The 26,364-nt window shown below is 41.5% G+C and overlaps 1 protein-coding gene across 12 annotated transcripts in view; it reads right to left on the reverse strand.

Annotated features, from left to right (window-relative positions):
- MICAL3 (microtubule associated monooxygenase, calponin and LIM domain containing 3) overlaps positions 1-26,364 on the reverse strand; it is a 167,904-nt gene that overhangs the window by 51,479 nt on the left and 90,061 nt on the right. For 9 of the 12 annotated variants that reach the window (XM_063395117.1, XM_063395118.1, XM_063395124.1 and 6 more), the window contains exons 18-25: positions 26,054-26,149; positions 23,951-24,007; positions 22,004-22,108; positions 19,476-19,583; positions 16,840-16,947; positions 16,033-16,219; positions 12,693-12,781; positions 11,523-11,610 (exon numbers count right to left, since the gene is read on the reverse strand). In XM_063395117.1, coding sequence (XP_063251187.1) covers positions 11,523-11,610; positions 12,693-12,781; positions 16,033-16,219; positions 16,840-16,947; positions 19,476-19,583; positions 22,004-22,108; positions 23,951-24,007; positions 26,054-26,149 — 838 coding nt within the window. The remainder of the gene's footprint in view (positions 1-11,522; positions 11,611-12,692; positions 12,782-16,032; positions 16,220-16,839; positions 16,948-19,475; positions 19,584-22,003; positions 22,109-23,950; positions 24,008-26,053; positions 26,150-26,364) is intronic. The other 3 variants (XM_063395127.1, XM_063395126.1, XM_063395122.1) reach the window with 2 other exon arrangements.

A 26,364-nucleotide genomic window follows, 5' to 3' on the forward strand; every position in this document is an offset into this window, starting at 1 on the left:
CACATTGAGTTTCAGGATTTTTCCTAGAAGTTTCACCCTCACCCACTTCACTTCCATTAACTGCCTGTTTGTATTCCAACTCCACTTCTCATCCAAGGGCCTCAAAATGCTTTACAAGTACCAGCACACTACAACAAACCTATTTTGGAAGTAGGTAAGTACTACAGAGGCACTGCACAAGTCCAGACACAGAGATTAAATACCAGCAAGGCAATCTCACAACAGTCTGGTGGCAGTGCCAAGAACAGGATCCAGAATTCACAACACCAAGCACTTCACCCTCAACTTCACTTCAAGTCAAGAAAAAACACTTTGATGTAGAGAAGTGCCCAGCAAGAAAGGAAATCTTGGTATTGAGGCTCATTGTTAGATGCTGCACACATTCAAACAGTAAGCCAATTAAGACATTCCATTTAAATAAGTGCAACTGAAATCCTTTCCTTAATCCTCTCAAAAATTATTACCTAGACACTGTTAACAATTTCTGTACTGCACAGCAACAGATACATAAACCATGAGTGTACATGGCAATTCTAAACTGACTGCAGAAGGGTCTTAAACAGAATGGATTTTTTAAGGGTTAGTGAGAAGTTGAAAGTTTTAAATCTGGATTCATCTGCCCTTTTACATTTATCTTTTCTTTCAGGAAATTTCTCCAGAAAACCCCTGGCAAGAGCCCACCAGAGCTGCTGCACTCTTGTCAGTGCCTGTTCACACATCACGAGCTGCAGAACTGCACAGCTCCTGGTAGGAGGCCCTGGATTTGGATAAGCACATCCTCAAAGACAAAAGGGGCAATGCAACACCTCCTCAAACAGACAGAACCAATCTATTTGAATTTAAATACTTCCTAGTATCCTAGTTTGGGCTGGGATGGAGCTGGTTTTCCTCCCAGCAGCTGGCACCACGCAGTGTTTGGGGTTTGGGGTGACATAACCTTGGTGACACGCTGATGTTTTGGCTGTTGCTAAGCAGGGCTCAGCCCCAGTCAGGGATCTGCAGCATCCCAGGCTCTGCCAGGGAGCAGGTGCTCAAAAGGCTGCGAGGGAGCGTGGCCAGGGCAGCTGACCCCAAATGGCCACAGGGATTTTCCATCCACACAATGTCATGGCCAGAACATCAGCTGGGGGGACTGAGAGCTGCTCAGGGATTAGCTGGAATCAGTCAGTGGGTGGTGACAGCTGTTCTTTGGGGTTATTCCTCTCATTGTCATTACAATTATTGTTGTTGTTATTACAGTTTGTTTTAATTATCAAACTGTTCTTATCTCAACCCAGAGTCTGATGTTTTTTTTCTGATTCTGCTCCCCACAGCTGTGTGGTACTTAGGTGCCAGCTGGGGTTAAACCATGACAGGCAGTCCTCAAATGTCAATGTTATTTTGATACAATGCCTCAGCTTTTTCTCTTACTGTCCTAGGGTATTCCCAAGCCCTCAGGAAGCCTGAATTGCTCTGCTGTACTACAAAGCCATTACATCTTGAGTTTTCTGATGTTTCCCATTTGATCCATCATACATTCTGCTAAATATAAAAGGCCTGAATTCAAAGAGGACAGTATGATAAGAAAAACAAAGTCTATTCAAGATACCCAGTATCCATGCACAGCATTCAAAATGTGCTAAACCTGAAGACAGCCCTCCTGAAATTCTTCTGTAATGCACAGGTACCAATCCTAACAGTAAATAGTAACTCAGCTGTCTAGCAGATGTGTTCTACTGAGTCAAATGGGAATTGTAAGTGCAAACTGGGTTATGCTGGACCTGATCAATAAAACTGTCCTTGAACTGTTGATAAGCAGCTAAAAGCAGTTGATAAGCAACTAAAATTCTTAAGACCTTTGCTACCACGTCAGGCTCCACTCTCACACCATTAGTCAAGAAATTCTTCCCAGCAAATTGGGGACCTAAGCAGAGCAATGGGGAGATTAAGCTGTACAGACAGAAAGGTGTTCAATCAAAACCCCTCTGAGACAGAAGTACCCAGTAGAGTTATCAAAGAGCCACTTCTGGTGCTGGCCAAGAAGTTTGACAGCATTAATTCAACAGCACACGAAATAAAAATCAGTGAGATGTCGATATCCCCTGTCCCCTGAGCAATGAAGAGCAGAAAGCCCCCTGCCCCCCAACGATTCCAATGTGTACAGGAACAGCTGACAGCTAAAATACTCCAGGGATTCTGGAACAGACACCCCAGAAACAAACACTGAAGGTGTAAGTCCTCCTCCACACATTCCACAACATCAGCTAGAATGAACCTCTACATTCTCAGATGCTGTCCATAAATGGGGAAGCTCATTCTCTTCATAAAGTAAAAACCAGGCCTGACTATTGAATGAAATGGAGAACTCACACATTTGCCTTATGAGTGTTGCAATGTTTTGCCCCACTCCCCCCATTATTTTGACTAAAACAGCCTTCTAGAATTCCCAAAACAGATAAAACAGTTGCTTACTGCATCAGTAGGGCTGAGCTTAGGAACAGCTGGCAATTGCATTGATCTGACCTTTCTGTGCCTTTAGTGGAACCAACCAGAAGTGAATATAATTATCCAGTTTAAGATCAAGGCTGTCTGTAATTTATACTCATGTCTTGGAAACAAACAGAAATTCATCTAACTCACATTGTAGGTTATATTTGAGGAACAGTGCTCCCCATATGCAGATGCCTGAAGCAGCAGCATTATGTAATGAAGGTCAGGAGTTCAGTATGTGCTTTAACAATACAGCAAAGCTGCCCTCCTTACAGCAGAGGTATAGAATAATCCAGGAGTGTGGCTATTTTTGACTCCTGGAAAGTGGCCACTGTTGTCACTGGTGGGTGGAGAAGGGAATCAGGGGAAAGGAGGTATTAGGTCACTTAATCCAAGCCCCAGGGAACACTGCTAAGCTCAATATTCCTTATTACATCTCTTCTGGCAGGAAAACCTTTATGTTTCTACAAAATTCCCTTTTGCTGCTGCCCAGTAAACGAGTTTCCAGTACCACAGATACAATATAAGTTATGTAGGGGTTTTAAGCCTGTTAATCACTCAGGAGCATTGGTAAATCAGTAATCTACTACCAATCATTCACCATTTTGCTGGTACCATGGATGTCAGAGCTCTCCCTGGTATTTTGATCAGCTCTATCAGATGTTGCCTGGCCCCATTTCCATTCTCTGAAAGAAGCTGAGTGTGGAAAGGCTGAAGAGGATAAAATAACATTACTTTGCAGGCATAAATTTTGTTCTGGAAGCTATTCAAGGTATGGTACCTCAAAGAACCACCTGGTGGTTCTTAGTGGAAATTTTTCCTAAAACTAGGAAAATCCTTGCAATTATACATGTAGATAGTTATATTAAAATCTGACACAGTTCCAGGAAGAAAGCTTCCAAAAGACTTATTACTGATTAAAAATAGTTCACACATCAGCTCTGATGTGTTTTCACATCAGCCTGGAAGTATTCAAAACATCTCTTGGGTAAAAAATTCCTATTTTTAAACACTTCTACCCTCAAGCCATCAGATAAATACCTATGACAGCAGAAAGGAGGATTATGAAATTTTCCTAAAAAAGCAAATACAGCCTTCTGGGATGACAGCAAACATGAAAAACGTCAGACTAAACATACATTTTTGAGAGAAGATGTAAGCAGCTAAACAGGGCTCAGAAATGCCATCTCATGCTTAAAGAGCATCTGCCCAGTATTGTCTGCAAAACCCAAGATCAACTCTACATCGTCAGGATCAGCCCAGCAACTAATTCTCCTTCCTTCATAAATACACATCAAAGAAGCTGGAGAATAGCTTTGATGTTGACTCTGGATTATCTGCTCCTTCCCTTGAGATTATTTGTATTTGTTTTGGTTTTGTGGCTTTTTGTTTTGTTATTTTTGGCTTGGGTGCTGTTTTGTTTTGAGGATTTTTGTTTGGTTGGTTGTTTTTTAAATTTTGTTTTCTCCCTTTACGTCTTGCATTTTAAGATACATTACCAACTACATATCTGAATAAATTATGCTGATCACAAGCAGGTGGTAAAAGTATAACTTCCTTGATTTAATTTCTATTCATTTTCATTGACTCATTATTTTAGAAGTACCTTTTTACACTTTTTCACCCCTGTTACAGAAGTCATGATGCTGGAGAAGAACCACAGGCACAGAAAGTGTGAGGTATCTGTGCAGACTGAAAAGAGAATTGAGGTGAGGGTTGTCTCTCCCCCCACTGCTACACTTGGTTACTCCAAGTTTTACATGGCTTCCCACACTGGTACAGCAAGGAAGTCACACCTCCCTTCATCCTTTACTTTTTTTCTTCTTAATTCATGAAGGAAACATTTGATTTCTGGAGAGCATCCATGTAGCTGCAGCGTTAGCAGCTTTCCTGATACACAACAGTGGAGGCTGTTGGAGTGTACATCAAAATGACATTTCTAGTTCATGCACCAGCATAGGAACTTTCACACTGACTGCTCATGGCTCCTCCTCAAACTGAAGGCTCATCCTAACCTCTAAACTGGCACTGCTTAACACAGTCATGAAAAACCACAGCCAATTTCAAAGGCATAGAGCAATTCCCTCCCTCCAAAGAAGGAAATTTTACATAGAACAGAACAGGTTTGTGGTTGTAGTTCTGTGACCTGCCATTTATCACTCACAATTGGACTTTCAAAAACCATCTGCTAGAACAAGCTTTTAGCTGTGGATAGTGCAGGATAGGAAGCAGGAGAAGCATGTGAGGAAAAAATACAGAACAAGTCTCTAATGTAGACTAACCCATTGTATTTTTGAGACCAGGAAAATGCAGCTCAGAACTCCAATCCAGGCCTGTTTGTCTTGGTGAGAACATCACAGAACTGGCTCTTAAGGGTCTTGGGGAAGGCAGGTCACCTCCCTGTGTGCAGTTCTCAGAAAAGACAAATCCAGCTAGAACACGAGATGCAGGATTTGGCTACAAAGCTCAGTATTTACTCACTTTGTCTTTTCATCACACCAAAAGAGCAGATCTACACCAAGCAGAGGAACCAAAGCCTGTCAAGACTTTTACCTGTCACACCAAATATGTCCCTCTTTCCCCATGGGTTCTGCCTTGTTCACAGAGCGTGACAAACACCTCTGGCTGCAGCAAACCACACAAAAGAACCTCCTAAATACACCAAGCTCTGAAGCCACAATGTTGAGAGCACATCTATCCAAAGCCAGCTCTGCCAAGGCAGTAGAAAATCTAACAGGGAGCACCTCAGCAGGTCATGCTGTCTGTGCAATGTGTGCCCTGCACTCTGAGCAAACCACAACATAACAGCAGAATTAAAAAAAAAAACAGAAAACCAACACCACAATAAAGAAAGAGCCTGAAAAGTTGTACTTTGCAGGGACAGATGGCCCCAAATGGCTGCTGTATTTGAGCTTGCTAGATCTATTCATTCCACTGCCCCCCAATTTTGTATCCCCTGCAGCATCCCTCACCTGGAACCAGTGGAGGGACAAGGGGGAGGACAAAGAAAAACTCAGAAACCTCAAGTTTGTTTGGAATTTATTCCCTTGAACATTTCACACAGTTGAACAAAAAAAAAATCTCAATTTCACAGCAACAGGGAAACCACGTGTTACATAATTCAGAGACACACACACACCCAAAACAAAAGCAGGTTAAAAACAACTGCATAAATCAAAGTCTTCAAAGGGACTATACAGCGGAGACATGAAGCCTTTCTGAGCACTAAATCATCTCACTTGACCATTATCTGTCACTGAACTTATTTTATGCACAGTCCCTCCTTTTCTAGGAGGGAAACAATCTCAAAAAAGTATTATTCAGATTCCACTTGTCAAAAAACCAGACATTTTAATTCTGCAATTAAAAAAAAAATCCAACTCTTTCCCACAAACTTAATTCTATTTTTCTAAGACACGAAAACATTCAATGAAGCTCTTAAAGTGCCCAGAAAAATTCATATCACCCTTCAGAATATACACATACAAACAACAAATATTCCAGTGGCACAAGTCTACAGGTCTGAAAGCCAGAGAGAGAGGAGGAGTTGGGAGCCCAGAGACTCCCAAGAAAGTGTTCTTAGCAGGATCCAGCCATGAGCAAACAAACTCAGCATATTGTTATTTTGTATCTATCCTTCTCAAAACGTTTTTCAGGATTTTTTCAGTGAAACTCCATCAGGTCAGCTGCATCTCCTACTCTTAAGGACAAAACCTTCCCACCATGCTTATTCCTTTCCAAATTTTCTAGGCTTGAAATTGCTGATCCTTTAGCATCCTTTCCTTTATGCCAAAGCCACCCAAATCCTGATAAGAACACTGAACAGGAACATGATGGACTGGGAACAGTCAAGCACTTATCCTAACAGATTCCATTGTTATTGAGGGATGATTCACTGGGCACTGAACCTTGGTTCTAACCAGGCAGCCTGGACACTCTCCTCAGCTTCCAAAAACACAGGGTCTGGGTCTTAGGTTTGTATTGTAAATGTTCCAGAGAGAAGTCAACCTTGCACCAGATCTCCTGCAGCTGCAGGATACCCCAAAAAAGGGTTCAGTGCCATGTGCCATGTCCTGTTAAACACCACCACAGCTCCTCCAAACAGAGCACACAATAGGCACGCTAGCAGAGGAAATAGCTTTCATCCCAGTTTGGTGGTGCATCCTGAAATATGAATGTTTTCCTTTTTCTTTTTAGTTTTTGGCAGGGAAAAGAGTGAGGGATATATTTGTAAACGTTCAGTGGTTTAAAATGAAGGCACCTCAAACAGAATGTCATGGCACAGAATTTGTTTGCCGTTATCTTCCATAATTTAATATTTAAACTAGACCAAATTAAAACAAGAACAAACTCAAAGGTGAATAATAACGAAAAGAAGCGACCAAGTAGAGGATTTCAAGATGTTTGTTTGCACAGCAAACACTATTGCTTTGAGCTAAATCATTTTCACAAGTAAGGCATGTTCAATGTCTGCACAATGGTGAGAGGCAATGCTCTGAACAATAGAGGCAATGTTTATGAACAAGAAGTTATTCCTAAATAGAAATATATATTTGTATTTTTTCAGACACAAAACTGAATTGTGTGCAAATAGTATTGGATACATTCAAAAGTATTTCTTATACTTGTACAGACATTTAAGATCCTTTTCCAAATGTGGCTCAGATAATTTATTTTAAAGGACATGCCATTTGGAGGAAACAGCCACTCTTTCCTAGCTCTGCAGGTCAGCAAAGAACTTCCTCATGTATATTACTTGCTATATACAATTCTTGTTTAAGGGTTACTGTGAAGGGCTTAGCTCTGAATATTTCTCCCTGAAAACACTTAAGGCACATCCATAGGAGGATTTTAACTTTTCAGACTGCACACCTATATCATATACACTCCATATTTATGTGACATTAAAGCAAAATTCCTAGTACTTCGACTTTGTATTGCATTTTTCAGTTTTTCATACTATCTCTTATATTTGATTTCTTAATCTTTCACAGGTCAAGTAATTAAAGCACAAGATCTCATGACTTGCCTTTTATTGCTGTACAAGTATGAATTTCCTTAGGCAGTCTTTCCTTTATGAACTTCCTATTGCTGATAGGGACAGAAATGCATTGTTGTGAAAAAATGAGCCTGAAATGTGAAGTATTTTACAACAAAACATTGCTGGCTAACATCAGCCCAAGGAGCGTGTCAAAGCTGATGGGGTAAAGACTGTTCCAAGTCCATCTGTCAAGAAAGAGCTGAAAATTTGGAAACATTCTTACAGACCTTTAGAACAAACAGAAGAACAGCATTTGCATTAAAAGCACATTAAAACCATATCAAGTACTGTAAATAATATTCAAAAAAAATCCAAGACACAGCAGTTACAGATTATCAAAGGGAGAGACAGTTGAAAAGCAAAGGCTTTTTGTTCACTTTTTTTTTTTTGGCAATAGCAGCATTTTGGCACAAAGGCAAATGCAGAAGATAGAGAAAAAACAGGCAGACAAGGTACAGAGAAAGTTACAGAATCTACAACAAGCATGCCACAGTTCAGCAGGACCCAGAGCACAGAAAGAGCTGTCCCCAACTCCCCTTCCCAGAGAGAATGGCAGCCACTGCCCAAAAGCTTGTTGCCACTTCCCAAAAGCTTGTTGCCACTTCCCAAAAGCTTGTTGCCACACTGAAGGGTTCAGAAGCCAGCTTGGCCATTGCCTCTGCTGTGAGCAGCAGGGCAGAAGCCACTGAGGCTCTCTGCAAACCCCTCCCAAAAAAAGGTGATTCCAGCTGAACAAACCCCAGCTCGCTGATCACAGCCTGTGCCCTGCACCCACCGCTGTGCCAGGGACACACAGAACCCACTCACCCAGCCAGGACTGTGCCCACCAGGCAGGGACTGACACCTTTAGCACAGTTAATCCATGCCACACAGGTTAGTGACAGCACAAGGAAGGGCCTGTGGTGACCAGTCTCACCTCACCTGACTAAACCTGCTGAAGGCTACTTTGGGGGTGAATATATTTTAAGCATTAAGCTGGCTAAAAACAGGTTTGGTGGTCTAGCAAAGGGAGCAGTGAATGCAGGGAGAAAATCCATGCAATTTCCATCCATTTGGGATTTCATGACAACTACTGAAAAGCAGGTGACCATCATGAGCATCATCATCACCTTGCATGAGTCACCACAAAGCTCCCTGAAACAAGCACTTCTGGTACCTGAGGGCTGAATTTAACTCTCAGGTATAACATTTTAAAATGGCTCTCTTTTTATATATTCCACAATGGATGTTAGTGTTGTACACCTACCCTTTGCCCTCTAGGCTATCTTCACACCTCCACCAAATATCAAACCTGAGCATGTTACATGCTTTTCTGCTTTTACTTAATTATTTTAGAGGCAACTGACCCTCTACACCAAGATTTACCTCACTACTGAGGATTAGCTCAGACCTCAGGGCCTGAAATTGCTATTGCCAAATTCCATTTGCTGGTCTTGCCTTAGAGGAAGTGAAACACTTTCAGATGTGTGACCTGTACTAGGTGAGTGACCAGATGGATGAAGTGGAGGCTGGACCTCTCTCTTCATCTCACACAGGTTTTTGCTCAAGGTATTTGTCTAGTCTGCAGTGAAAGCTTGCAAGAAAGCATTTACACAAGTAATTTAAATTCAGGAGTTACACTGAGATGTAATCTTACAGACTCCTTTTGATTATTCAGGAATAATACGCTGTTCTTCCACTGTATAAGTAAGCTTGGCAGTTCAAAAAGGTTTGTTTTTTCATAAAACAAACATAAATAACTGTAAAAGCCATCACAGGTTTCCTGATTTCACTACCCAGCAAGAAGGGGATCTGAAGGTAGGTACCTACAGGACACAACTGTTACTCTAACAGAGAACTGCCCTGCCTTTAATGCCACTGAGGCTTGTTTTTCAAGTACATCCCATTTAGCTTCCTCCTGCTTCTTAACCATTGCTATGTCAGTAGTTGCAAGATTTAAGTAAATCATACTGCACAAAGAAAACGTAACTCAGCCATATTTAAAGAAATAAAGGTATTTCTTTAGCAGAACAGGGGCCCTGCTCACCTCTTCTAGCACTGAGTGTCCATGCACACACGAGAATGCACCACAACCCTGCTGAAAGGTGACCCAGCGTGTCCTGATGCACTCTGGGCACTCAGGGGGCAAAGCTTTCAAAGGTCCAAAAGCTCTAAATATTGTGCTACAGTTGTACACTGCTTTAAAAAAACAGAAAGCAAACAGGAGCCCTAGATTTCAAGTTTTGCCATTAGACAAAATGGTGTCTGTCCCATCTCACTCCTCTGGAAGTACTGAAGTGCTGCTACAGGATTGTGCCACCACCACAGAAGGAGACATCTGATTTACAGCTGATTTTTATCTGATTTATAGACGTTTATCACAAAGTATGGCCTATTGTTTGCTCTACTTAGTGATCATTTAGGTGCTACTTGCTGATTGTTCCTTTGTAAAAGCAATTAACTTTGATTTGTTGGAAGGACTAAATCAAAGGAGATTTTCTGCCAGCAGTTGCTGTAATAAACTAATTGATAAATGTAATTAAAATCTCCTCCCTCCAGTTCTCATCACCTACAGCTTCACTTCACAAAACACCTTATGCTCACATCAGTTGCCTTGTGCATCAATAAATATTTTTTCTATTCATCTTTAAGAATATGCTCCAAGCTACAAAAAAATAAAGTTTTTTCACTTTCAGAGAAAGCAGTGAAATCTGCTTTTAAATCTATTCAGTTATGCAAAAAATGCTGTAGTGCACACAACTGTCCATAGCATTCTGCAAATATTCTTCCCTACCCTTTTCTCACTTTTGCCATATAGAAATTGCACACACGCAGAAGAGGAAATCTTGCAAGTAACTACACTCCAAGAATCAACACACTAAGCATAAATTTCTGTCAGATTGCATTCAGTACAATCTTAGAAACACTTGTCCAAGAATACAAAGTCAAAGAATACCATGATTTTTATCTGTTCCTGTGTTGTCAAGGTCTTCTCAACTGGCACTATGAAAACATCTTTTTCTCTAAGTATTGCTCTAAGTATGCTCCCTTTCTAAAAGCAGCTGGTTTAGCTTATTCATAGCCTTCTGGAAAAAGTACTAGAAATGAATATTTCTACCTTTTTCTGACACCACAAAATGAGCACTTGGGGGCTGGGCAAACGAGCATTTGTAGCACAGACACTTCTCTTGTGTTAGAAGGAATTAGAATTTCAAGTTAAAAGGGGAAACTACGTCACAGTGAGACACATTCACCACCCCATTCCCCAAGCCACGGCCAGGAGCAGCGCAGATGCTGGCAGAGGGAGATGCACCATCACCTGCCAGCACCACCACATTCCAGGGGTTTAAGGAATCCAATCCCATCAGCTGGCAGACACCCCGAGTTCCAAAGGAGACACAATCCAAAGGTAATGGGAGCTTTCCCATTCAAGTACCAGATAAATAAAGAGAAGCTTGGGAGAACGAGAAACCACACCCAAAATTCAGGAAAACACAGAAATCCAGTTGGAGCTGTTGAGCTATTTCAGTGTTTCAGGAAAACTTTTAATTTCACTGATGTTGAGCTGCATACATCACAGGGCTCTTTATCTGGGCTGACTCAGATGAGACCCTCAACTGAGCATCTGTGTTTTCCTGGAATTCTTCCAAATAACGTCCTTGAAAGAACTGAGAACATCTAGGCCCCAAAGCCACAGTGCAAAATAATATATTGAGATTTCCACATAACACACAAAATTCACATGGCACCGCAAAAACCAAATGAGTTACACAGCTCACATGAACTCTTTACTGGTCAGCAGGCTGCCCACAGAACTCCCCTAGGATCTGCCCGAGAACTTCTGACTGCACATAGAGAAAGGGCACCCCAAAGGCCAGCAGCTGACACATGAAAAAGGAGTCCAGAGGGTTCTGGGCCACGTGGTGCCCAATGGAGGAGAGTGTGCTGTGCAGGCGCTGGCTCACCACCCCAACTCTGCCCACGAGGCCGAGCGAGTACTGCACCACCCTGCCAAAGAAGGAAGCGGAGCTACCTGGGGCCCTCTCTGCCGAGCTGGGGATGCTGTTGGCCCGTCCGCCGCCGTCGCTGGCCATGGCGTCCTGCACAGGTCCTTTGGTGTCCTGCAAGAACGGGGGGGAAGGTGAATTCACGTGGAAATTGAAATTGCTGCGTGTGCTGAACATGCCCAGCTAGGAACTGACACAGCCCGTAACCATCACCTAAGGCAAGCATGGAAAACAAGTGTGTTCCTCCTCAATTTAAGGCTTTATTAAAGCTCTGAAAAACAAACTGGATAGCCAAGGAAGTCAAAGCAGCAAGTTCCCTGAAGTCTGCTCCCCTGGGAAACAGAACAGGTACCATTTTTAGTCTTTATTTTTGGCAGGAGGTATTGGGAAGGATCCATTATCCTTCCAAAAGGGAGTACAGCTTCAGCTTGTACTAGTAAAACCTGAGAATCAGGCAGAGGGACGGGCACCACTGCTGGCACAAAGGAAAATACAATTTAAGGGAAAAGGGCAGTTTGCAGCATGCAAACTCAACAGAACGTAAGAAATCAGCATGTAGCTTGCTCAGTGTAAGCAAAAATACTGAAAAGGGGCTTCAGGAGAAAAATTAGGTGCCTTGGACTATAGTGACAAAAGCTGAGGGACTTTTCTGTATTACACAGTGTCTCTTCATCCTATATTTACAGCACAAATACTTCTATTATGGCAGTATAGGAAAGGGGATATTCTGTCTTTTCATGCAGGTTCCTGTTAGCACACAGCAGACCTTCAGAAAGGAAGGCATGTGATCTTCATAGCTTATGCAAGTGGGCCAGAACTTTATGTTTCAAAGGAAATCCAAACAATTTGTTTCATTATAAGTAAAACCATGGAGAAAGAAAGCAAAACCAAAACCAGTAAAATTATTCATTTAGTCTCAGCATACACTGAGTAAGTATTTCAGCTGACAAGAAAAACAAATCAAAATTCTGTTTTGCACAGGATAGCACATTATTTTATAATAAGTATCATGAAGTAGAAGAATTGCTTTAAAATAAGATTTAGGTGAACTGCAAGCTTTCATGATATATAAAGCAACTAAATGCACTCTGAATTTTTCTACTTTCTGAAAAATCCCCAAACCATCACATATTCTTTCTGAATGTTAATAATTAAAACCCATTAACACAGCATGTTAGATGAAAAGAATGAGTTACCTTTCCTGACAGAGGACCCACTGCTGGCCTCTTCCTCTGAGCATAACCAGAGACTCGGTAACAGTAGTGAGGTTTACAGTAGAATTTACCTGCAGATAAAACACAAGTGATGGTCAGCAACACAGGAATTTAGCACAGTAGAAATGTCCATCTCATTGCAGCTTAATTTCTGCTGCCTCTCCCGTTGCTCTCTCTGATTTTTTCACTCTGTGCAGAGGCAAACACTGGCTGAAGTTTAGCTCCAGCCCTGCTCTCTCCCTTGTAACTAGCCTCCTTTCCATTGGGTGCCTGACAGCCATTTAGTTTAAAATCCTATCAAACACCAAAGCAAAGCTGTGAGGCTTGTGTGGCATCACATGCTAACAATGCGGCAGTGTGTGAGGAACAAAGAAATCATCACATGAAAAGCTGGCAGAAGCACTTTTGGAAAAAGCAAGAATGAATACAACCAGCAGAGGAAAGTGGGAGAGGACAGTGTTAACTCCCAAAGAACCATCTCTCAAAATGCACAGTGGCTACTTGTAGAAAGGACAATGATTCATTTTCACAAATAAGACCTTTTGTGATCCTGCTGCTTTTACTAACACCCCACAAGTCTAGGGAGGTTTTTCACTGGTATCTGAGCACTGCCAGGGACACAAAGCAGCATTAGCAATACCATCATACAAATACTACTGGTACTAATAAAAGCAGCAAACTGATGCCTCAATTATCCTCCACTGTACCTCTGTCAGTGTACCCTGTTTGGCATTTGCAGCCCATAGCACTCTCCACTGCTGGCCCATTCCTAGAGCTTTGCAAATGCATTCCCAACACATTCTGACCTCTGGCTCTTCCTCTAGTTTCTCTGTGCTGCTATTTGCAAAATGCTTTATGATGGAAAAGTGACAAACATCTTTCTTAATATTTACTCTTATCAAAACCTGCTTTTTGAGATTGTCTGAAATGAGCAACAGCTGAAAAGCTCTTACATAAAAATTCTCAGACTTTGAAGCCTAAAAGCAGACACTGACTGCAGAAGGCTGCAGAATGCTGTCAGCCCAAACAGCTCGATGAACAGCAACAATGTGTGTATAGCTTTGGTTTTTTTCCTCTCAAAGAAAACCCAGAATGAAATACAAGCTACATTTTCACAAGGATTACAGTAGATAGGATACCACAGATTTCTGTTTAGACACATCTGCTTCGTATACACATACATTTATACACGTATAAATGTTAGGCACGTAAGATTTCAGAATGAATGCTATAAGCCTGCTGAAACTCCAAATTTTGTGTTTGCTTCACTGAGAACTATCTGGCCAGAACTGCACACACAACATGCTTGCAGAGGGAATCACTGAAAATCTGGTGGTAAAACCTATTTCAGCCCAGACAGCTGACAGAGGAGCTCAGTCTGTTACTGCTTAACAGTCACATACTTGTGAGTGCTCAAAAAATGCTTTTCCTCAGCTTTGATTTCTGATAAAAAGTCACTTTCATATGTTGATTTCAAAATTATCAATGGTCCCTTTAAACTTGCATGCCAAGTCTGCTGACTTTCCAGCCAAGCAATAAAGGGGTTTCTATTCCTTACTGGGAATCTGGTTGGATGATTCTAGGTTTCCTCAACTCTTCACAACCCAGCAAGTCCATTACTTGAAGTCATTATATAATGCATTATGAATACACAATTTCAGCTATTTTTGCCCCTTAAACCAGATGGTGTTTAGTTACACAGAGTGGATAAGCATCAATTTCAGTCTGGAGTAGAATAACTTGGAGTGTCATCCTGTGACATCAATTTAAAACTTTTACTTCATCTTTTCCTCAATTAGTGGGGAAAACGACTGGTACTAACACTTGTTTCCTGCTATTCTTTTTTCTGTATCATCACGTCTGAAATACAATCCTTTGCACTTACTTATCACTAGTTTTACATCATTTTGCACTTATTTTCCAAATGATATTGGATTACAGATAGGCAGCTGTGTAAGAAAATAAATACATACCTGCTGATATGAATCAACATTTACCTGAAATACTTTCTCATACATTTTCTTCATAAAGTGTGATGTTTTTGTCAATCAGTGCTCAAAGAAAAATTGTAATAGCTACCCTTACAAGGAGATCACTTTTCACACGTGATGGATGATCTCAAATTATTACTTTCTACAGGCACACTTTGTTTATAAACTGAGTTTCACCTGCTGCCATATTGTCTGGTTTCTCAGACTTGTAGGGTTTATCTGAAGCTTCCCTTAAATCTTAGGATGCTAGATTCTTTTAATTCAGCCATCACAAGTTTTGTACTCATATTCTTTTCTCCCTACAGATCAGATACAGAAAATAAGTCATTACTGAATTTTCAGTAACTACTGCAACAACAACACTCTAACACTGACTTACCTCTACTCAACTTGGATGTTCCATTTTTTCTATATAAACAGAACTTCACTTGTAATGACCCATTATCGTAGCCCCTGACTATGAAGTTCCTATTTTATTACATCTAAAATAAACATACAGAGTTGGATAGTCGTGGTATCTTCAAGAAGAACAAGCTGACCGCATTTCTTTCCAACTTGTTATTTTCTCGTAAGTGGTATTAAACACACAGGAGTTTTATTTAAATACTGTAAATGAGGAGAGTAAAAGGTCTAGCCCTCAAACTCAGCCTGTAAAGGTTTTTAAATCCTCCAGTTATTATTTGTTTCCCTGCATTCTTGCAGCTGTTAATGATGCCTTAAGTTTTAGCTTTCGTATTTTCCAGGTTCTGTACTGCCTTAGTGTGTGACTCTGAACTTCATACAAAGAGTTAGCAGGTTCTCCTCACAGTTCAGTCACACAAAACAATCCTTGTCCAGCCCGAGAACCAAGGACTCCACTGCAGCTTCAGGCCCAAAAATTATAAACAACAGCAAATTGAGGAGAGCAATCTGGGAGGATGGGACTGCATAACCTGAAGCTGTAATTGGACAATTAACCCCAATATGGAAATGGACCAAAACTTATAAAAGTGTGAAAATTCATGACCAATTGTCCATCTTGGGCCCATCTTGTGTCGAGCCACAGCCAGGCTCTTGTACTGCCCAAGGTGCATCCTTTGAAAGCCTTTTAATGAAAACCTCCTTTATTCCTTTAACTCTGCCCAGCCCCTGTTCCAGGCAGGCTCTCCAGGCATCATTACGATGTTGCATTAATTCCCATGAGTTTGGCTGCTCTGCTGACCACAGGAAATCCACGAAGCTCCAACAGCTTGAGAGAGGGTGTCAGGGGAATGGAAGTGGCTCTCTTCCCTAACCCACCAAGTAATTTCAAAGGGACAAAAGAGCTCTGGGGGCAGCCCCCTCTCCCTTACCGTCCTCGATGTCGTAGGCGTAGGAGGACAGGCGCAGGGTGGTGCCGCAGTACTCGCACTTGAAGCAGCTGCGGTGGAAGAACTTGCCCTCGGCGCTGAGCCGCTCCATCACGTACACGCGCTTGCGGCAGAAGTAGCACACGTCGCTGCCTCCCAGGTTCTGGGGGAACTCCTTCTTGAGCGAGCCCTGCACAGACACGATGGCTGGATTGGTGTGTGCCTGGCCTCACAGAGGTCATACACCAAGGTTGTGTTTTCTCCTCCTTTATGTGGATGCGGGAGCACCTGGATGCTGCTGCAGCTCTGGGACACAACTCATGGTTTTAGCTAGGACATCAAAAACTAACCTTGTTGTCCAGGAAAAAGGGTCCTAGGATGCCATGCCTATATCTATCAGGAGTAAAACAAGTTCTGGGGAGATGAGTGGACACCAGTACTAATAATGATGACCCTGAAATCAGTGACTTAAGGAGGCATATGAAGAAAAGCAAAACCATTAGAACATCCTCAAACAGCAATTCTTAGACCTGCATTACCAAAACCAGTGTCTCCTCCAGAAAGCAGCAGTGCAGAAGTGTTACAAACAGATTTCTCGATTCACTACGCTCAATCTTCGGACGCTGGCATTAGATTTAAATACTTGGCAAAGGAAACGAGGACAAGAGCGAGGGTGGATGGAGAAAGGGAAACAAAAATCACTCACAAAGCTACGACAGATTCCAGCAGCGGTGTAACAACTGGACACTCACAGAACTTGAGATCTACACGACAGCTAATCACAAACACATCTCTGGCACAGCATCTTACCAGTTCCTTCTTGTCTAGAAGGGTTTTGGGCTGCTCTTTCCTTTGAAGCTGATTGGCTATCTGCTCAGCCAAAGAGCTCACTCCGCCTGTGTACATCTTTATGTACTTCTACCAGATGGGTTGAATGAAACAAGAGTGAGGTGAGAAAAGAAAAAAAAAAGAGTCAAATTAAAAAAAAAGTAACTAGAATGATGAGAGGTTAGGTGGTGAGGAGGTGCAGAGAGGTCAAACCATGCCAAGACAGTGGACAATATAAAGTGACAGGTAGTAACAGCAAAGCCAGTGTCATCAGAAATCACCAGTACAGTCCAGGACCACCTGCAGGAATGGACAGGAAGGTTTGAATTTTGCATTTTTTAAGTGTTCCAGAAATACTGTGATGATGAAGGGAGCAGATTTTGTTTTCACCTGGGGAGGTATTTTGGGCCTGGAAACTTGAGTGTAGACACTTCCAATAGATGAGGTCAAACACAAATTAAGATCTTAGGATGCAGGTAAAATTGACATCAGAAACGAAGAGCTTTTAGAAGGCATGTTACCAAGTCTAATGCAACATGCTGATTTCCAACAGTGTATTTGTATGCTTTGCACCTGGAAAGAATTAATTTACAGAGCATTCACAGAGCAGGGAGAAGCCCTTAACTAGAGAACTCACAGTGATTCAAAAATATTAATATCAATTCTTTCAGTGCTAAAAATACGCAGAGGTTTATATGGAAAAAGGTGGAAGAGCCTCATCCACTGCATCAAAGCCACATGTGGAACATGTATTTGTTCAACCCTGAACACGGCTTTATGACTTGGCTTTTCTCCATCATGGGCACAGACTGACTCCATACCTCTGGATATCTGCAAACCCTCCAGTATTTTTATTTTCAGCAGTCTAGGCAAGTTGGCTGTTACCTTAGATGGTACCAAATGAGTGTCTGCAAGCCAAGTTCAATCACTGCAGGAGCAGAGGAAGGGTTTCTCACAGGAAACACAACCGTTGGCAATAATTAATTACATGGTTAAGAAAATGAGGTGGTTACATCCATGTGAGCTCAATGGCACTGCAAACACCACGGATTTGACTCAGAACAGCAGAGAGCATGCCAAGCAACTCCCCTTCCCAGGCTAAGCAGCGTTATGAATGTTTCTAGCTGGATTCTCAGCTAATACAGGATCAGACAGCCACTCAGCTTCTAGCAAGTGTGAAGTGCCAAGGATAACAAAAGGAAAGTTGTATCTTAAAACCCCCTCTACTTGTATAGCAGAACTTGCTTGAAGCACAGTAGTTATTTCCCACAACTAATAACTAATTTAATATGTGTGGTTATAAGCCTTTTAAGGCATGTTTAAAACCTCCACAGGTTCAGACATGACAACAGCAGGAAGCATCACAAAAACTGAAATTCACCACAGAATGGGTACTTCTTTGGGAAAAAAGATTATGAAAATGGACTGCTCAGCCAGAGATTACTGCTGCTGTCACTACAGTCCTAATTCCTTAAGCTCTTTGTCCCTGCAGTAATGAGGGGAGGGTTTATTTCTACCCAGAAAGAATTTATACCTGCCTACTGATTCCATTCCAAGAGGCAGAGCACTGGCAGTATTTTTACAAGCAAGAACTAACAAATGATTTGTCTTTCAGAGTTTCCCAGGTTCCACATACATATGTGAAGAGTATCTTATCAAACATTTCATCTAAAATGGTGCTCACTTCTAAAATTTTCTTCATCATCGATTTTTAACTGGCAATCATAATAACTTGGCCAAGAGTTTTTCCATTTCCTCTAAATGATCAGGGCCTTTGAGGCTTTTGAAGTTTCTTTAGAAGAGAGATCAAGCATTTCCAGGGGTAAAGCTTCCTTTTAGCTGAACCAGGTTTCCCCTGAGCAAGTTTTGATTTGAAACCTTCAACTGCAGATCCTTCAGGATCTTTAAATTTCTACCAGTACAGAAGAAGTTGCATGCTCAAAAAATGAATATGTTAATATTAACTCACAGTACTTTGGACTATTTGCTGTGAGAAATTTACTTGCTGAACTTTTCATTTGGGGTTGTGTGTTTCTGATTTGTTTTGCTTTTTGCCTACAGATCACATCTGGCTTCACTATGGGTATTAAGTGAAGCGTTTTATCTTTCTTCCCATGGTCTTCAAGACATACAATGTTCTTCAACATTTTCAAAAGGAGGCAAAGAACCTGCTCCAGCTTGGGTCAAATCGAATTCCTGCTGTTTACATAGGACAGCTGTAACTAGCTCAAATTCTCAGTGATTTTACAAAAAGCCAAAGCATTTTTTATTTCACGCTCTCCATCAACCATATATGCACAAACACATTCTGTTGTTCAGCCGAAAACTTCAACAAAAGCAGCAAGCAAAACCAGAGAGCTTCACTGCAGAGCCAGGAGGCCTGTGAGTGCTCAAAGCCCCTGGTTTGAGTGTGAGATGCACCGCAAACCTCTCCCAGACACAGAATGTTAAAAACATTTAATTTCACACTGCTTTATGGCGAGCTGTGGCGGGCACAGGCTGCCTCTGGCCTCTGGTGTGGGCACAGGAAGCACAGAGGTCCTGCAGGTGGAGCAGTGCCAGCCTGGCTGGGTGTCCCTGGCAAGCAGAGGCAGCTGGGTGCACCTGGCGAGGGCTACCTGGCGGAGGGAGTCGGAGGAGGGTGAGGAAGGGCGGTGGGAAGAGCGGAGGCTCAGCGAGAGCTCCCACTGGTCAACAAAGAATCGGCGAGACGGCTCAGCCTCAGGCTGGAACATAAAATAGACATCAGCACAATCAGACCTGTTCCCTTCTAAGAGAGAGGAGAAAAAAAATAAATCCACCCAACCCAGGCCTTTCTGGCTACCATCAAGAATAATTTTAAAAATACTCTTAGAGGAAAACTTAGAGAAAAATACCCAGTGTATCTTTATTTTCTCCCTAGTGAGGCAGAGAAGTCACTCTTAATTTGCTCGTTATTAGGTTTTACATTATTTAGGACCATTTGGAAGCAGTTACCTACTTCCGCAGATGTCCAATCTCCTGAAACCCAACCAACTAAGCCACTGGCAAAGACCCCAAATCAATTTCCTCTGCTCCTTCTGTATCTCCCATTGTTCTCTATTACTGGCCCAAGGCACTAAGATCATCTTTCAGGCCATGTGAGACCTCTTCTACATTTTACAGACCAAAAGTCTGCTCTCCTGGGGGACAGAAGAGAAAGAAGTTAGCTTGTATGTATTTCAAGTAATTAACAGCAAATTTCCAACCTAAAATTCACTGTAAGCAGGTTAGAAACACTGAACCAAAGAAGAATAAATCAATATAAAATAATCTGCTGATCTTGATTATCAAATGGCAAAGAATAAATCACAGACTGAGAACCTGCATCCTTCTGAAACTGGTTCCTCACAGAAGAGCCCAAAATTTGGTCTTCTAATATACCCTTGTCATTGTCTCTATGGATGACTATGCTCACCTCCCAAGAAATAATTCATATAAATAGGAAAAAATTGAAAGTTGGAAGTATCAGACAAACAGCACTGGAGGAAACTGTGCATTCCTAAAAATTACAGTCTGGAAAAAAAATATGCACATTACAAATAATTGGCTTACATTGAAAAATAAGTTATGGTTTTAGTTATAAAAAGGAAAACTAAATGTCATGTAACTGCATGACCCATGAAAATAGCTACTTCTAGCCACTTGGAATAGGCTAACGTCAAGATTAGATTTACTGAGCAAAATGCAAAAGAGATTGGCTTTCACAACTTTCCTGATTTATGGAAATGTAATTGTTCATATAAAAATTTTCTGTACATCAACATTTAATCAAGTTTCTTTTCTGAAAATGTCTTACTTTGCTAAGCCTTCTCTTTCATAGTATTTTTCTTGTTTTCTTCCCTTAAATCCCACATCATAATCCACCATTGCTTGCAGTGTTCCAACATCTGTTTCCTTTTTCCTCTCTGCCCTACCCACTTTGTTTTCCTCTACTTTGTGTTCTCAGTCTCTCCTCCTTTTCAATTCTGCACGATACAGAAATTAGACTTCAAAAAATAATTTCTATCTTTGCATCGCAATGCTGTAATCTTTCACACCCTCAGAGGAAGCTTAAAAATTGCCAGAGAGAACTATAAAAGGCAGGAGCAAAGTATTTTTGTCTAGATCTTAATTTTAACTGAATAAAGAAATGCACATGAGCACTGTGGACCTTGCTTGAGATATTAAGTCATGGCAACCATTAACAAAGAGGTGTCACTATGTTTAAAGTAGTTTCTTATTCAGGCCTTCATAGCTTGTCCCCAGAATTTCCAATCTAGGCAAAGGTTTGCTGTTTCTTCTTGGAGAAGAGCTTCTGTGATTTTAACCATCAGAAAAAGATGCCATCCCAAAAAGCCCCAGCAATGGGAAGTGACCTGCATGTCACAAAATTCTTTTTAGTAGGGCTTGCAAAAGCTCTGGGACTGTTTATGCTTCAGCTCAAGAAGACAGCTTGATTTGGGATGGTTAACTCAAAACAGTAAGTTATGAAAAAAATCACTTCTGTAGATGGTGCTTTCCAAAAAAGCACTCTGCAGTTTGCCAAGCACTGCTGAAGAGAACTGAAAACAGAGAGCAACCAAAGAAACCACAGCTCAAACTGGCATGCTCCCATAGCCCAAAGACAACAGACTGGAGAGAAAATGAAGCACAAAACCAAACCAAAACAAAAGTGTGCACTGGAGTCAAAGACAATCTGCACAAACTGCCAGCTCTACCATTGGAAACAACTGCACAGGAAGGATGGACACAAGAGCAGTACTGCAGAGCCAGGAATTAAGCTTGGAAAATATGAATATTCTTGCTTCCAGAAGCAAGTAAAATTTGTGAGCGACTGACTGCTAAATGACCACTGTGAGATGACTTTGATCCAGAGCCCAGCTGGTTTCCAGCATTTACTCTGAAGTTTAGAGGTCGCTTTTTACTTCATTATTTATATTTTGTTTTGAGGAACAGAAAGAGTCACTCACCAAACAAGGAGACAGCTAAGCAATGGCAAGTCAAATAAAGACACTACACAAAACAGTCCTGACAGTTGTTTAAGCACATGACTGCAGAGCAGCGCTCATCACATTTTGGTGATTTTTTTTCTCTCTCTGAGCCAAGACTTGACCCAGGATCCCCCAGAGCTGCAGGGCTGTATCACCTGGTGCCTCAGCGCACGCCGGGACTCCAGCAGGGCTGCCAGCTGACAGGCCCTCTGCTCAACACTCACGGGCACTTGGTCATGACAAAACAAACGAGGAGATCTCTGCGGGACGGGAGGGAGGCACGACGTCAACAAACCAGCACAGAAAGGGAGACACACCAAAATGCCAGCCCAAAGGTATGACATTCACATGCAGAACAGAAACAAAAGCTCTCAATGAAAACTGGGGGGTTTTCCCCAGTATCTACTTTTCTAATGAAGTGCTACATTGACTCTCAGGGGCAAGAAAAACAGTTGAATCAATTGTTATTCACAACTCTTCCTAGGACTGCTGCAGCCAAAATCAAACAAGCACAAAGCCTCTCTCTGGCATTACCATCAAAAATAAATTTAAAATGTGGCTTTAACATGCACAAAGAGCCTTATTTGTCAGTTTATTTCCCCATAGTTCTCCATTCTCAAGGATTTTCTTTAACTATCTCAACCTGTACTTATTTGTTTCTTAGATTTTGTGTACAGAAACATATTTTAGGGTAATGGACTTCAGTTTTCATAAAGAATGAATTAATTTCTTAATTAATTTCTTAAAGATGGTGGCATATGCAAAGTAAATACTCTACATGCCAATGAGAGCATGTTTCATGAGCCTGTCTAAATAAAGCAAGGAGCAGCAAAATCAAATACTCACAGAAGCTGCCACTTTCACTTATGCAACTTCACTGTCCTAACTGTTCTTATTGCACTGCCATGTCAATACACCCCAGGCACAATTTTTGACACCTCTGCTATTCTGGTCTTTCATATCAATGTTCCTAAACTGTTTTGTGGTGCACTTGGTGACATGAGAAAAGACCTGGCAGGTGGCCTGCTATATAAGGCAGGACTATCACTGCAGTACCACACAGCCTTCAGCTAATTTGTTTGTAGAGTACAAAAGTAAATGGAGCAGGAACTACAAACATGTGCATCAAGAAATCTGAGGCTGGATGTGCCAAGAATGCCAGGGTGCTGCTCTGTATCACTAATTGTCTTCCAATGCAGAACAGAAAATTGGGTTCACACCCAGTTTACAAGAAACACTTCTCCCATTCAGATGCATTAATAATACTCTCTACTTTCAAGCTGCTTTCTGTTCCACCTACTCCTTCCTACTAGATCATTTTCACTAAAACTGGGGCCTGTTATAAAGCTGGGGGTTCTGTGTCATTGCAGACACGTGTATTCATTTTCTACTGCCTGTCAGAAAACATTCAGCCCACAAGAGGCTTTTGTTAGAACACATTCTGGAAGTTGCAACAGTTTTATTGCTGGCTCCCGTTTATGACTTAATTCATTCAAAGCCTGTACTGGAATGTCAATTAATTTGTCAATATGAATTCAAATCAACTGGTCCTTTTGAGTGCCTATCTTTTCTTTTCCCATGCTTCTGTATAATACTGAGCCATTCAGACAGACTGTTGACTATTTCATTGTTAAGAAGGCTTCAAAGTCTCTCTACTAAATAATGCCTCATCATTTTTCCTTTTACTTCGGCCTGTAGGAGGCAAGATGGAATGCCAGTTGTTTAACCATCCAGAAAGCAAGCGGTGAACACAATGCAACCGTGTTCGCATGGATTAGCACAAAACAACTCTCCTTGTTCTGCTACAGCCACAGCATACTTCACTGAAGAGGTGTAAGAGAAACAGAGCAATGAGGAGAGCTCAAGTGCTCGACCCAGGGCAGAATAAAAGCATACAGCAAACTGTTGATGAAGGCTGGTTATGCATTGGTGTGGGTATCACGCAGGAAGGAGGCTCCTGCCTGACTCTGAGCAGTCCCAGCGTGTTAACAGCAGCAGTAGGATCAGTGTGCTTCACCACCCCCTGTGTCTGACCTCTGTACTGCACACATCCACCACAGCTCTGTGCCAGCAGCCCCATGCCATTTGCTCATGCTCTTTACCCTTGCCTGTCTGAGACTCTGCTCCCCGGGGTAGCCGGCACCAGGTTCCCTGAATCTCTGCAGGCAACAAATGATGAGCTTAAAAACAATCACACACCAACTTCCTAATCACAACACACTTAGCTGATTTTTCTTATGATGCAGGTAGAAAGGAAGCCATAACAAGAGCAGAAGTTTATTAAGAATATTCTAAACAAGTTGGCTCCTGTAGGGAATTTCTTTAAAAAGCATATATCCATATTAGGTCAATAAACAACAACACAGTACCACAATGTAATCAAATCAGTGCAATAAAGATGGTAGGACACTCAGTATAAATCATACTGTGATGTTAGTTCAGAGGAAGGAGATGGAAAGTTTAAAAGAAGTGGCAGAGTAAATGCTATAGAAGAGTAGAATGAAAGGTTTTAAAAGACATCAGTGTAACAAGGACACAGATCCATCTGACTTGCTGTGAGGCCTGGGCCAAGACAATTTCAGGGAAAAAAATCTTTCCCAAGGAAAAAGAACGTCTCCAAAAGCAGATTATTAACTGAGTCTAACATCATTCTGCAGCACAGAGGGTAAAAACTCCTGAGTTAAAAGAAGGAAGACTGCTGTAGGACACAACATAGAAAATGGTCACAATACGCTTGGCAGTAGCTGGCTTTCATGACTGAGCCAGGCAACCAAAAAGACACAGGACAAACAAACACTTGGAGAGGTGACAGAAAGAAAATAGAGAGCTACCAGATCCTTAGTGAGGGAAAAAAATTCTCTACATGGAAAATGAATCCAACACTATAGATTAGAAACTAAAACCCAGCATTTAACTGAGTTTCTTTATCTGTAAGGTTGGGGAAAATCTTCTTTCATAAAATGTGTCCAACAAAATTTTCAAAGGATTTTGACATGAGGAAGGCAGTTAGCTGTCACTTCATCTGATAACATTACACTGCAGTTTAAATGCAGGTTTTGCTAATGAAAAGGGCTTTCCTCACTCATTTTACCTAGATGTCCTCTCCTGCATCCTTCTTGAAAAGTCTCCTGAAAATAATAAACAGTGTGACAGAAAGCCACTCCCCTTTTTTGTTAGGACAGTTTCAAAAGGGATCAGTAGGCAGAGCTGATCTGTCTTGCAGATGCAGACACCAGAGGCAGCAAAGAATGTGTGTCCTGGAGGCTGGCAATAATTAGACCAGATAAACTGCAACATGTAATTAAAATTCGAGAAATAACAGCAATAAGAGAAGCCAAACTTTCTGCCAAAGAATAAAACTTGTCTACTCTTCTAAAAGGTAATGCTCCTTTACAGTTTACAGGCAAACAAGAAACATGCTCCACCTCTGGGGAAATTCATTTGTACAATCTTTACATGATGTCATGACAGCTCTATGGAATTACAACTGCCTTTTCAAAACCTCTAGTTCAGGACTGATCAAGAAGTGGATTTGAAAGTAGGAAAACAAAACAAATTATTTAAAAGGATACAACTCAAAGACGCACAATGACACTATACAAGGACACAGAAATATTACAAGGATTTCAGGTAATATTTAACTGGGACAACAAATACATGTGCACAAACATCTGGATGCACATTTATTCACTGTGCTCAGAACAGCTCTCACTGCTCTGGGTTCAAAGTCAGACAGACTGAGACAAGAGCCTGGTGTGGGAGAATCAGAAGGAATACAGTGGACATGTGCAGGCCACTACAGCACTCAAAAACCACTTCAGTAAGCAATCCTAAAAAAGTTACATGGATACAAGGGCAAATTTTCATTCACACCTATTTAAATGGAGAGTGGAGATAGAGCAAAGTTTAATTTCCTTTCCCTGCATTACTCCAAACATTTAATTTCTACTTTGCTGCATCTCAAAACAGAGAAAGGCTACTGTCATAAAAAATTTGCCTACAGCAAAATCTCAGTCTCCAGTGGAGACTCTTCATGCTTCCAATGACTTAATGCTGCCCTATCTTCCTAACCTAAGAGGCTGAGAATCACCTCAGCACCTGAAAGGAATTGGAAATGTGTTTGTAAATAAGCTGTTTGTAACTGAGCCAGTCACTTGTACAAGCAGCAGTGAAGAAAAAGGGACAGAGCATGCAGAGGGAATCACCTGCTGCCTGGGATACGGTGGAGAGGAAGATGGAGTGGAAGAAGAAAGCATGATCACTTTTTTGGGGCAGGTCCGAGAACGCTCCTTATGCCTCATCTTTTTTTAAAACAGAAAAGGAAAAAAAAAATCATAATAATGGTAGAAAAAAGGTAACGTTACCAGTGGTTTGGTGAGACAGGCCAGAATGCATGAACTGAGACAATGAATCCTCAGCCCACACCTCTCCCAAATGAGCTACAGCCACAGTGTATCTGAAGCTGAGAGACACAAGCTTTACCCACAGCCACATTTCACAGTCAGTGAACACACAC

Source organism: Prinia subflava, chromosome 4, assembly GCF_021018805.1.
Source record: "Prinia subflava isolate CZ2003 ecotype Zambia chromosome 4, Cam_Psub_1.2, whole genome shotgun sequence".
In the NCBI taxonomy this organism is placed as follows: domain Eukaryota; kingdom Metazoa; phylum Chordata; class Aves; order Passeriformes; family Cisticolidae; genus Prinia; species Prinia subflava.